This window comes from Plasmopara halstedii, assembly GCF_900000015.1.
Source record: "Plasmopara halstedii genome assembly, contig: Scaffold_54, whole genome shotgun sequence".
NCBI classification, from domain to species: Eukaryota; Oomycota; class Peronosporomycetes; order Peronosporales; family Peronosporaceae; genus Plasmopara; species Plasmopara halstedii.
Genome location: NW_020186975.1, coordinates 724,342 through 737,555, shown reverse-complemented (window position 1 = coordinate 737,555; position 13,214 = coordinate 724,342). Strand labels below are relative to the sequence as shown.

At 41.2% G+C, this 13,214-nt stretch overlaps 3 protein-coding genes across 3 annotated transcripts; 2 read left to right on the top strand and 1 right to left on the bottom strand.

Annotated features, from left to right (window-relative positions):
* Positions 1–1,065: 1,065 nt before the first annotated feature.
* PHALS_11497 (uncharacterized protein) lies at positions 1,066–1,343 on the top strand (the record flags this gene model as incomplete). The annotated part of the gene is made up of 2 exons (XM_024726270.1): positions 1,066–1,196; positions 1,265–1,343. 2 exons carry the CDS (start codon positions 1,066–1,068, stop codon positions 1,341–1,343), a joined length of 210 nt encoding a protein of 69 aa, XP_024571995.1.
* A 3,773-nt stretch (positions 1,344–5,116) lies between these two features.
* PHALS_11496 (uncharacterized protein) lies at positions 5,117–5,535 on the top strand (the record flags this gene model as incomplete). Its single annotated transcript, XM_024726259.1, has 2 exons — positions 5,117–5,195; positions 5,393–5,535. The coding sequence occupies 2 exons, from the start codon at positions 5,117–5,119 to the stop codon at positions 5,533–5,535; spliced, it is 222 nt and encodes a 73-aa protein (XP_024571994.1).
* Positions 5,536–11,614: 6,079 nt separating this feature from the next.
* On the bottom strand, positions 11,615–11,907 carry PHALS_11495 (uncharacterized protein; the record flags this gene model as incomplete). Its single annotated transcript, XM_024726248.1, has 2 exons — positions 11,615–11,710; positions 11,764–11,907. 2 exons carry the CDS (start codon positions 11,905–11,907, stop codon positions 11,615–11,617), a joined length of 240 nt encoding a protein of 79 aa, XP_024571993.1.
* Positions 11,908–13,214: the final 1,307 nt, after the last annotated feature.

Below are 13,214 nucleotides of genomic sequence, written 5' to 3'. Positions count from 1 at the left end.
TTTTTTTTATATATGGCAAAAGTTGGGGCATTTTTTTTATTCTCTCTTAAAAAAATCAAGAACAAGATTTATTTGAATCTCATTCAAATTTAAATTACAAAAAATTAGATGTACAATCAAAAATAAAAAATACTATACAAAATTAATCATTTTCTAAAGATTTTATATCGTTCAAGAAAAAATAATAAAATAAATATTTTATTTTTAGGATTTAATTGATTTTGTATACTCAACCTCGACCGCCATGATCCATAAAAATTGTTTTTTCTAGTATCCACCCTGCGCTTACGTTTCTGAGCGAGATACTGCTGGACGACGTTGCCTGGGAACCTAAAATTTCGTGCATTTCAACTTGAAGTAAGATAAGAGGTGTTATGGGTGTATCCGAGGCTATCTGGTAGCTGAACGAACTCATTTTTGCCCTCAGCAAAGATGAAATACATCGTTTTAGCCGCTCTAGTGGAGTTTGTTGATCATCCAACTCTCACGACACAGAAATTGTACTCTCTATATGTGCAACACCCTCCGCATTCTCAAAAAGAAATAGGGAGACGTAAGCGATGTCGATGCAAGCCGCTGCTGTCTGAAGACCCTACATGACGACAGTAGCCCTTACCGCCTTCAAACGAAGGAAAGCTGCCATCGTATCGATGAAAGTTTGCAACCTTGGACACATTCTGGCCATTCTTGCGTCTCTTGACAGGTCGTCACAAATTTAAACGCACATGTTGCGCCATGTCAGACGATCACCCTCGCTATATGGTGCTTTGTTGAAAATGTCTCGTCTGTAGATCATTTGCATGAATATTAATAACGGTGGTTTAGCAATTTTCATAGTGTTAGCATTTGACTACGCCTTCGGATTCACAATCCTATATATATCGTGGTTAATCTAGACGCCCATGGAAGAACTCTGTCTTTATATGCTCTTTTTCACTTATTTATTGTATTCTAGTTTATGCTTCAACAATAATATTACTGACATGTTTTAGCGTTGATATGAAAAATCCTTCTCTAAGACGTGAAACCTATGGAAGCTACAAGCACTACTTTTATGATAAAACGATGGGATGTCGCGGGGCAAAGCCCATATATAAACTATTTGGTATGAGCGTGGTCAAATTGCTCTATCATTTATACTCGATATCTTTGGATCGAGATAATGCTGGATTTTCAAGTCAGGTCTTTATCAAGGCGTAACCTACAAGTAATCTTGATATGAAGGCGCGTCAAATCTCATTTCTTGCCGTCAATTATCACGTAGAATTCAGCTCATTACAGCAAAACTTATCTCGGGTTTTGTCAAGTCTTTACTTCCATTACTGCCTCCGCGTGCGCGATAATAGCATCCGAAACGAGTCTGGCCTAGTATATTTTAACATGCAACGGAGCTGGCTGGCTGACAATTCTGTTTGTCTTTCATATATAAACATTGTGTTACGCAATTTAAACAACATTGCAGAGAGTGTGGTTTCCAACTTTTATCAAGAATCGCGCGACTAGATTCTTGAAATCTTCATTGGGTATGTCATAACCTGCCACCAATGAAAAAACTATTGGCAATTTCATATCTGGCATGCAAAAGCCTCCAACGTACTTTGAGACCGAGGAATATTATCGTAGTTCACGATATAAAACAATGTTTTTGCCTGCGTCGTCGACACGAGGTTAACATCTGTGTAAGATTTTCATATGAGGGTTAATCGTAACTAAAAACTGGTATGGCGTGATGTATAAGCGAGAGCTATTCATAGACGGATACATTAAACACACCGCTAAAGTATACATCATTCTTCTTATACAGACCCTTTTCGTAGGGTATAATGAGAAAAATCTTACAATTCACCATTCTGTTGCCCGTTTTGCTTTGCGTGAATTGATGGTGATGCATCATAAGTAAAAAATCTAATTTTCCAACGTAGTCGTCCTAATGCTGCCATATATATACAGAGTTAATCTGCCGCAACAATGTATAATCTGATCTGTGACAAGTGGATAACTATCTGTCTAGAACTTCACGGTGAGGTTGACAAGCGTGTGCTTTAACTTTGATTTAACAATTCGTTCCCACAGCCCAGAACGTGGATCCACCAAACCTTAATCACATGCTAACTTGAAATCGTTTTAGTGCAAACTAAACTAAAAATTGCATGTAATTGACATATAGCTGCAAGGTTGCTCGGCGTCATCTCAACATTCTCACTCGCCCTTTGTCCTCATCTCTTCTTGGTATTGGCTTGGTCTTGAATCCCGCTGCCTCGCGTATAAACTTGAAGAGCCGAGTGCCTTTGTCAGCTTGGCTGCAATCTGATGCTTCGTATCCGAGTTATCAACCTCCGAGATCCCTTCTTGCGCATTCTCAAAGAAATATTGGTACCCAATGTCAAGGTTCTTTGTCCAAGCATGGTATCTTGCGCTTTTGCATAATCAATTCCCCTTAGTTGTCTAAGAAAATATTCTTTTATTAACCATCGCACATGTCCAAAGAACGTTTTGATTGCGCTGACTTAAATGCTCAGCCTCTACCGAGCTGAGTGCAAAGGTACACTGGTATTTTAACTTCTACACCACAGGTGCACTTGCGATCATGACTATAACTCCTAAAATTAGACGTCTGTGATCGTTTTTTTTGCTTCACTAACGTCTAGATTTACCTCAACCGCAGTGTTACCACTGTTTTGGTAGACGACACCAGTTTGGCGAGTAACTTTCAAGTTGCATAGCACACGAATGCCTAAATATAGTTATATAGTTCACTTATCCAGAAAATATGACAGCTGTGTTATCAGTTATGCATCAAGCGGGTTGTATGTACAGCGGATAATCTATCAGGATTGATACGGGCTCGACCGCATCAGCAAACGACCCCCATCCGTTTTAGACGACTGCATTGTCGCCATTTTTAATCCTCCTGCATTCGGATTATCCACACTCTTGGCACGTTGTCGAACAAATCGCCAAGCTACGTTGTCGTGCAGCATGTCTGCTTCGTCATACGAGTTTAAACTGACCCATCGTGGATAATCTTCATTCCCAAAACGAGTTCTGCCGTACCCATAATTGCTAGTGCGACCCCAAGTGCATTTTTCGGCATGTTTTTTTCGTAGTGTGTTACAGTAGTGACATTCAAGAATGTAGTTGAATGAATATTAGGTTATCATTCTGACAGCTGCAACTCTTTTTCTCTAAAATGTTTCGGAGATATTTGACTTGTATCTCTACTATTGAGCTATAAGATCCGTTGTTAAAGTGTGTTTTCATCATGAGTATTAATTTAAAAATTGTCATGGTACGGAGAGCAGAAATGGCTTTGAATCAGTTGTAGAGAGTAAAGTGGTGAACGTGGAGGCTTCAATCAATTGAAACTGTGGATCGTTCATCCTGGCCTCTCTTAACGTGATATACAACAATCTGGAGAATAGATGCCCATGCTGAATATTGGCTAGATGACTCGATGGCCAACCGAACGTGAGTACCGACAAAAATGTTTTTTTCTAGCGTAGTGACTGGCGTTGCTTAGCAAAAAGGTAGCGTTTTTGGTCTTCTGCTTAATCAAAAGCACTCATGTAAAGCACTCATGAGGCAGAAACCCCCGTTTTAGATACTACTCTCTATCAACGTTATGGATCCACTGGCCTTACTTTGTTATCTGTCCAGCGACGCCTGTTGATTTGCTTAGACTTCAAGTCCAAAAATACAAGTATTATTCCCACAGCAAAGAACAGCAAATTTATCTTCGTATCATTACTGGCTCCTAATGTATTGGAAAGCCCCCTGGTACATAAGATAGAAAAAAGCATCCACCATGTTGTTACCCACGATGGACTTGTTTCATGCTCGGTATTCCGAAATTTCTTCCTAACAGAAAAATCCTGGCAGCATAAGCATCACTGGAGGCGGCATTTGGTCTTCTCGGTACAGCAAATCTCAGATTTATAAATTCTCAGAATTTCTATAGTGCATCCTTCGAGTATGCTATCGCGAGCTCCGAATAACTTTTTTACTCTCTGCCATCGGATGGTCTTATATCGGAGCTGACTAAAGCTCTCAATGATACAAAGCAAAAATTCACTTTAGAGATGTTACCGCTTAAACGATGGAGATATTATATACATACCTGTTGAAGCGTGTTTGCTCTTACAATCATACCTGCGTTTGGCATAGAATGTTTTACTCATCCATTCATTCAGAGTCCGATTTGCGCTTTAAGCTGACGTTGGAATTGATGTAAAGTATGAGTATTACGATGTTATGTAAATACATGCTAGTGCATTTTAGCCTCAGCAAGTCCAACTAGACTGCATTGGGGCTGTGTAGTTTGATGGCTGGTGTAGACCAGGAAAGAGTGAAGCACGATAGCGATTAGGCAGGTCTTCGGCCGATCTTCTTGTAGATAATTACAGATTTTTCTTTTCGTTCCAAGACACACAAACTCATTACTTAGTCATATTGGGTCTAAGCCTTAAAAAGAAGCGACTCTTTAAGAGAGATTGAGCTCGCAACCCAGAGTGGGGCTTGTGATTTTACCGCTTCGGGCTTTATGGAATTGCTGAAAATAAATGTCAGTATTTATCGATGTTCCAAGAATCTTGTTTTTAAGTGCAATTACGAATGGCATCCGTTGCTCTCAGGACTAGTGTTATTTCATACTGTTGAAGAACAATGCTGTCGGTATACTTGTATTTACATGCATCAGTATTAACTCATGTTCATGCACAAAACGAACTGAGATTCGCCAAGTGGTGTGATTCGATTGTGGTGGCTTTACTTTCAAGATATTGGGTACCGATCTCCTTTACGGAGAAAGTTCTATTACAAGGTGTTCGGAGCTCTCAGTGGGTTCCTAGCCAGATTCTACGACCGCGCGTCGAACGATTTTGCACGTTGCTCCTCAATCTACCAATTTGCATTTCGACTGCGCCTGAACATAGTGCAAATTAACGATCTAGCGACGAAACAAATGTTACGGTAGCACTATTTGCTAGTCGTTGAGGGTCTGTTGGCCATACAATCACGGAGAACCGTTGAAGATCAATAGCACACTATGTTTGATGTGTTTTGAACAGACACAGTCAGCTGGCGACTCACCCCGAAGTAACACAAAGAGGCAATGATCATGAACAAAAGTAAAAAAAACGACCAAATAGCTGACGTCTGGACTTGGAGCTATTTATCTTCCGTAGCGGGGAAAAAGCGTACAAAGCATCTACAAAGCGTTTTGCAAACTGATTCCATTAGCACAAAACCAAAATTTAGTGATGGGTTATGCTTAATAACACAGCTTACCTTGTCACTGATATAACAGAACATCGCCTTCATTTTTTTTGAAATTCATCTTAGTGGTAAAATGTTAGCCTAAAGAACTAATACAGTTATTTTGTCCTGTCTATAGCTGACAATGAAGTAGCCATTTGTGGACGTCTTCGACCACATGATCTCAATATCGAGAGTGGTCCGGCGTCTGAGACTTGGGATATGATGCCACATCGGACTCTTTGCGGCCAGAAGCTGCTGCGAAGGGCAAACAATGCGTAATTTAGTTGGACGTAGCAATTAAATACGACCCGCTATAATCATAGCTAGGCGATGAAGTGCTGCAATATTTTACATGCACCAGGAACCACGAGAATCCCTGCAACTAAGTTGGTGTAATAATCAAAATTGATTCAAAATTTATTATGCCACCCGATTTCGGCAGAATACTACTTGAAAAGAATTTGGAACTGTAAAATTACTAGAATTACATAGCTTAAATTTTTTTTGACTCAACATGTATAAGGCGGTAAGCACATCTATGTGCATGTGGAGCGGTGACAATTTGTTGTGGAACCCTTATCGAATAAGTCGGCGCATTTGGACAGCCAGCCGGTTCTGGTAGAGTAGTGGCCGACCATCAAAATGAACTTTATTTCTATTTTGCAGATAACGTGTCGGATATTATCGACATTGTGCTAGAGAAGAAAAGGTCTTTGTGGACTGCCTGAGCAAGAAGGTGCATCTAGCTAGCTGTCAACAATGCTGTTGCCGGTGGGGATGCCACGCTGTTCATCAACAAAGCTTTTTGCCAATACGGCTTGTCGGAAGTCATTGCATCTTAAAGAGATTTGCGTTAAGCCGTTAACCTTAATTGATCATTGTTCAAGGTGCCAACCCACGAATTGGATAAGTCAACATCTGATTATTCACAGATGTATGGTCAAACGGAACGGGTGAATCCCATCAATTGAGACATATTTCAAGTCACCTGCAGAGAGAAATCGCGCTGCTTAATTTTGTCATTTTTATTCATCGAGTTTTGCGTTAGATATCGAAATAAATACCTTTACAATCTCACAAGATTTTTTAGGATTTGAATATCCACCAGGTATCATCGACAATGGCTGCAGTTTTAGTGGTGGGAGAGACCACACAAAGCATTTTTTATCGTCAAATATCAGCCCGGCAATACTTTGAAGCATAGCAAGTAATTTTATCTTAATGATTTGAGCGTCGAGCGCAGGGTGTGTGTGACGTCATGGCTGAAATCCAAGATTCCCATGGACATTCTCCAGATGCCAGAGTCTCAGAACTTTTCTGGATAAGCCATAAGGTAACAGGTTTTATCACGCAGTTAAGCCATCTGTACATGCGGTGTTTGCGATCTGACACTTAGTTGCGACCACGCTACATTGGATTGGGATTGATCTAATACCTAAAAGATTTCATCACAATTCGAGCACATGCTGTGTTCTACATAAGGTTACTGGGCCTATATCATTACCCTGCTCTTACAAGCTAGTCAGACGCGAGTAGCCTGTTGTAGGCAGAGCATCTCCTGTAGCTGAGCGACCCTCAGTTTCAGAACAGCAACGCGGCTGTGAGAGATGCTGGGGGTATGTCATGCGATGGCGAAGCACAGAGGGTATTCCTGATTCGACTTATCTTAGTTTTGGTTGTATGCTGAGACTCTTGGACAACAAAAAGCCAGCCAAGGGAGGGTTGATTCTTGCCGTACTGCTAAATGACCGAGGAGTGGGTCACTTTCAGGTAGTGTCTTCCATGTACACCATAGCTACTACAGAGTCTGGTAAAATAAGAGATGTACTTTTCTTGCAGAACTTGAAAGGATCCGAGATATAGCGGTCGCCAAATTCCTTATCATTCGAGAAGGATGATGAGCCCATCTCCTCTTCGGAGTAGATTAATATAAATTGTGTGATGATGATGTGCTGTCAATCCTTTCATACTCCCCCAATGATAGTATATTAGGCACCACACGAGCTTGTGTCTAATGAAGAAAATGGTGATTATATTTTCTGGGTCACTTCAGTTAAAAGTGTATAATTCGATCGCACTGAACCGTGGTTTTGTTTTGCACGGTGGGCACATCACTCGGTGGCTGCTACCCACCCATATTTGTCAGCTCATTGTGACAAAATCGACCATCCTAAGCGACATCAGGGCCTGGTCTTTGTACTTGTGACTCACAGATTTATTCCGATAAATCACCGCCCCGATTCGATCAAAACATGGTCAAAATCTGGAAATCGCGGCTTATAGAATTGGCTTTCGTTCTAAATGAAAAAGCTCTGAGAGGTCCCAGGTCAAAGCTATCTTTATCTGTCCCAACAAGGATAAGTTCCGAAGCCCTCGACGGACAAGGTCCTAGTTGCTATTATCCATGTAAATTTGATATTGTTCCGGAAGCTGTAGCTTACAGACTTTTTTGCCGTCCGAGCTTTTTTCGATGCTACTAACAGTATCGCTGGACATAATCACGTCCAACAGCAAGCTACCACAGCTCCGTGTACGCGCTAAAGTGTTTTCGCTTTTAAGCAAATGTGGGCTCATTAATATCCAAAGCTCCACAAAGTTTTAATTTCGTGGTACCTGACCTCTTCGACTTCCATTTGATCCATGGCTCACGACGTTTCAGACGGGTCATTTTTGAAATAAATCTGTGCTTGGATTTTCGTTTCAAGACATAAGAGAATTTTACGTTATCAGGTTCTTCAAATTTATTTGACGGCTCGTTAGAATTTCTGACTTTATAGCTATTGCCGTCGTCGCGAAACATTAAAATTAGTATTCGACCGTTCTGCCTTGTGCTATGATACTGGCTTGCGGGATCATAGTCGTGTGTACTCTTCAGATCAGTTTAGACAACCCATCAGATCACATTTGAACGTAGTAAAAAATCCCACTAGTTCATGTAACAAAACGGCATCCGAATTCTAGTAACAAAACTGTCATGCTTTATTCATGAGACAAAGTGTTCTTCAATTAAATGATGCATTTTTAAGAGAACACTGGATAAGCGCTATACGATAATAATTTCCTTAATTCCGCATTGTAAATGAGCTATAAAGTGGCTCAACATTTTCAAACACAGATTAAGATTGCGAAAACTTTTAGTCATTTGTCGACCTCTAGCGATTCACTCTCAAAAGCATGGCCTTCGCATTTTACTATGATGTATTGCACAGATATGCACGACGCCCCTGCAAGAGCTACTAATGACTTCAGAAAGCGGAAACGGCGGGTAAATATTAATGTGTTCTACAAAGTGGAAAAGCCTCAAAGTCTCTCAGAACAATAGCTTTTAGTTTCATACATGATTACCAAAACAGCCGGTTACTTGTGAGAGGACCAATATTATAAGCTCTCAGCTTGTTTACACCTTTTTGTTCAAAATAGCGGCAATTGTTACATTTAGATCTAGTGGACGACGCGTGTACACTTGAACAAGGGTAATGCGTCAAGGTAGACTCAACTAGACGTATCTAGACGTATAATAAAGGTATGAGCGACTCTTTTTTGGGCTAATTCGTGCGAATAAAAGTTTGAAGCGAGTATTTGGCTATTTATACTCCTTTCCTCTGTTATAGTAAATTCTAGCGTCACATACAGTATTCCCTGACTACCCCAATCAGCACTACGTGGCCTTCTCTTGATGGAAGACGCTCCTTCTTAGAGCTTTATTATTCTGCGATGATACTTACAACTCGATTTAAGATAACAACGTCTTCCGAGTGGCTTGTCAGCGCGTTCCGCCGATACTAGTTCTTGCCTCAAAGTTTACATATTTCAATAACGGCTGTCCTTCTGTGTCGTCGGCATGGGAATCTTTAGCCGCTTGTGTCCGACGTCTACCATCCTCCTGATAAATCTTCAGAATCGGTATATGAAAATCTTAATGCGAGATCCTTCAACGTGGAAATCATCTTGAGCCATGATCAACTAGACGATTGGGCCCACTTGCTGCTTGTATCAACCCATATATAGGCTTTTTGAAATTGACAAACGTATTTTTGAACATTGTAGACACCCAGCGAAACTTCTATCCAACGTTGTCTGACAGCATATTGTTTAGGAAAGCAGTATCAACATCCAGCTGTCCCATTTGGCAGTCGCGTTCGGTACACACTGCATATCCCATTCGAAATGAATTCATGTTGGTGACCAGGGAAAAGGCTTTCATATTTTACTTGGAACCCTTCGCGTCAAGTCGTGGCTTGTACCACACAACAGTGTCATTTTGATCATGCTTCTTGGCAGAGACCCATCATTATCCAATTGTGCGATAGTTTTCCATCTTTGCTTTCGTATCCATGTTTGATTCTGCTCATGCTCATTATTGTCGTTTTCGACATCAGTGACTGGTTCTTCGACAGTTTCTATGAGTGTGACTGTCGATCCACTTGATTTTGACTGTAATCACCATCATAACCTGGAAGGTTGCTTCTGCTTGTAGCACATATAGGTCGTAATTTCCGCCTAGTTCACGCTTATCCAACCTCTTGGAGTGAGTTACAATAAGCTTTGCATTTGTCAATCACACACGCGATGATACTTGAAGTGATCCGCACAGCAGAAAAGTATTTATTTGGAAACCTCGTATTCGAGCATTAATGTCTTTGCGACATGACATGAGCGTAAAACGCAATTTGAATGCAGGTTAGTGATCCATTCGAGTTTAAAGGCAACCTATGTAACTTGATGTCGAAATGGGCTGTATTCGTCGAGCGACTAATCTAACCAATTGCTGCTTTCACTGCTTCCTTCTACCATTCAGGTAAAATATTCTTGGTATAGCGAACTATGAGACCTAAATCATTATAGTCCTGGTCATGCGCTCCGCCATCCCTTTTTGCTGAGAACTATATGGAACGTAATGTTGGTGAACGATGCCGCTTCGACATCCCACGTCTACCATCGTTTTGTTCGCTGATTCTGTTCTATTATCGGAAGTTAAGCATATGAAACCCCATAGATTTTTGCAAAGAATTCTATACTTTTGAAGGTGTCAGATATTCATTCTTACTCTTGGTCAAAGAGCATCTCGTTAAAATTGTCCATCAACGTTAGATATAGTTTGCACCTTCCTTCGAAAGAGCCCTCGTTAAACCCATTATATCTGTGCGGACGTGATCCAGAAGGCGTGTCGTCTTTGCCATCGAACAGGAAGAAAATGCTGCGACTGTAGGTTTACTTTTTAAACTCTCGGTACAGAATGTTTCTGTTGTCTGTTTAATCATCGTGATGCCTTTTGTCGAGAGATGTGTCGAAAATAACTTTATTTGGGTGTCCTATGCGAGCATACAAAGATCTCACTGAGTGTTAGCTCTGGGAAACTCCGCGATCAACATACTCTTGTTGCTAACATTGGGGCATGTACGCTTTACTGTTTCTTGAACCCGATGTAATCGCCCCTTTTTCTTTGTCCCATAGGACACACGAAAACTGCATAATCTCGAGACTTTCCTCAAACTTGCCAACCGGCAAAAATCTCCTTTCAATTCCTGGAATATAAGAAATCAAATATCCCTCATGCGTGTGACCTTTCCACCCACACCGCTAAATTTTTATTTTGCCGGTTCTTTTGACGAGCAGCTTTTGCCATATGTAATATTCACTTCGATGCATCACTCAAAGTCCTTGTTTTCTTACTAGTCATCCCGGTTCGGGGTCATGTTGGATGTGGCGCCATGGTCGATAAGCCACCCTGCCGATCGTCCTTCACCCAGGCAAATTCCGCGTAAAAACTGCTGACAGGTTTTCGGCCGAACGGTTTCGCTTTATATTACCAAATTGGTCACAATGAAAGCACTTGCTCCGACATTCGCCATTATTGTGCGGAGCGCTACCATTTCGAACGTTGCCTCGACCACCTTTAAAGTTTTTCAGCATTCCCATTTGCGCAGAACGTATTATCCGTAGCCTTCTTCTGTGCACCTTCTCTTATTATTTGAGCAGCTCTGCTTCCCTTCAGTTAATGTGATATTCTTCGCATTTTTCATTTTCGATGAGACCATATCATATTCTAATATCGAACTGATGAGAACTAACATTAAATGGTGCGACTCCTCCATTGCTATCCCATTAACTGAAGACCCACAACTAGCTCATCAAATTAATCTGGAAGTTTCGCCGCGATAAAATTACTTCCCATTATAAAGTCGTGAAGTCGTCACGTTCTCCTCACGCGATTATGCAGTCTCGAGCGATTGTAAAATTTATGCAGCACCCCCATGCCTTCATTGCAATCGTGACCGATCGTATCTTGGTCTGATGCTAACTCCCAATGCCTTGTACAATGATACCCAACGCTTAAACGTCATTTATGATCTATTGGCTACTGTTCAACGCCGGAATGGTAGATTTGAAGAAGCTCATCGAAACTCTGCGGATCTACCTTCCTATCACTCTGGAGATCGGAAGGGTCGAGCTCCTATAAAGAGCTAGCCGACAAATCTGTGAAAAGTGTCGAGTCTGAGAAGGTACACGGTGACTTATAATAAACGTGTTATGCTGCGCCTCTGAGGGGTTGAAAGCAATGTAATATGCAAGGAACCGATCAAGACTTCTACGTGACAAAAAGTGAGGCGGAGCAAGGAGAAGACCTGAATTCCCCGAGAGATTCCCCATGGCGGGAAACGGCTTTGCTGCTAGTATCTTGCTCAGGAAAAGAGGTCGAGCTGATATTGCTTGAAAGAGAAAGACGCTTTATTAGCGATGCATATGGACTAAGTTTGCTGGTCAGTTATATTTTCCATACTGGATCGAAATTACTTACTACACGATATCCTTTTCCGATAGTATGTTATTGAGCATTTCATCAATGTTGTCGTGAGCCTAAAATTGTGATTCTAGTAGATTGCGAATTCTTGATTGTAAACTTGCAATAGAATGTCACAAGTTGAATTTCTAACAAAATCTTCGACGTTATCGACTAAGCCCTCGGAAAGCAATGCGTCGTTTCCTGGATACTTCACTCCACTCGTTATCAAATTAAGTTTCAATATCATTAAGACCGCTTGTTGATACACCTCAGAATCGGGTTTATCCAACCTAGAATTTCACACAGCTGTTCAACGAGATTAGATTTTGAATTGATCAATGAATGTACAATGGTGCGGGTTTTCCATCAGCAAGACCAAATTTGAACATGCTGTCCTCACGTCCTCCTTCATCAATTGTATCGCCTCTTGAACGAACTTCATGAATTATATCTGTTTTGCAATGCGGTACTCCCACGAGATAGCACTTTGTGCTTCAAAGACATAAATAGCCACTTCCAGAACTGGGCAGAGTTTCAGGATCCCACTCCAGCTGCGCTTCGTCTCGTTTTGGCAGCATCTACCTCAAACCTTAGCGCTTTTTCAGTGCAGCGATGATCCCCATGCTCATTTACTGTTTCCACTATGTTACATTTGGAAGAAATGTATTCCTTATTCTGTCTTCCTAAGAGGTTGAGAATGTCCAGATGCATCATCGAGAGCTCAAACCACATCCCGGCCCGTTTAGCGGCGAACGAAAGGTTCGAACATTTATTAAACACAGCCATACTTCCTTTCGATAAAAAATAGAAATGGCTGTTGCCGCCCAGATATACAAAGCTGGCGCGTTGGACTGGTTCTTGTAAAGAACGTAGAGTCGGTGACCTTAGCTTTACTTCCTTTGAACAAAGGGCTACGGCAGCCCTGCTGCACTTTCTGTGACATAGAAAGAATTACCGTTCACAATAAAAAAAAAACATGACACTCAAGTATTACAATCCATTCTGCCAAGAAGTTGACGTAAAATGCATCATCAAGTGCATAATCTACACTGTTAACCCCACAGACAAGTGCAGCGTGTCTTCGACATACAGTGGTTGCTGGATAATAGTATTTTGCGATGAGTAATATCTGCAAGCTGCCTATGTTCTTTTGCATGAGAGATCACTCATGGCA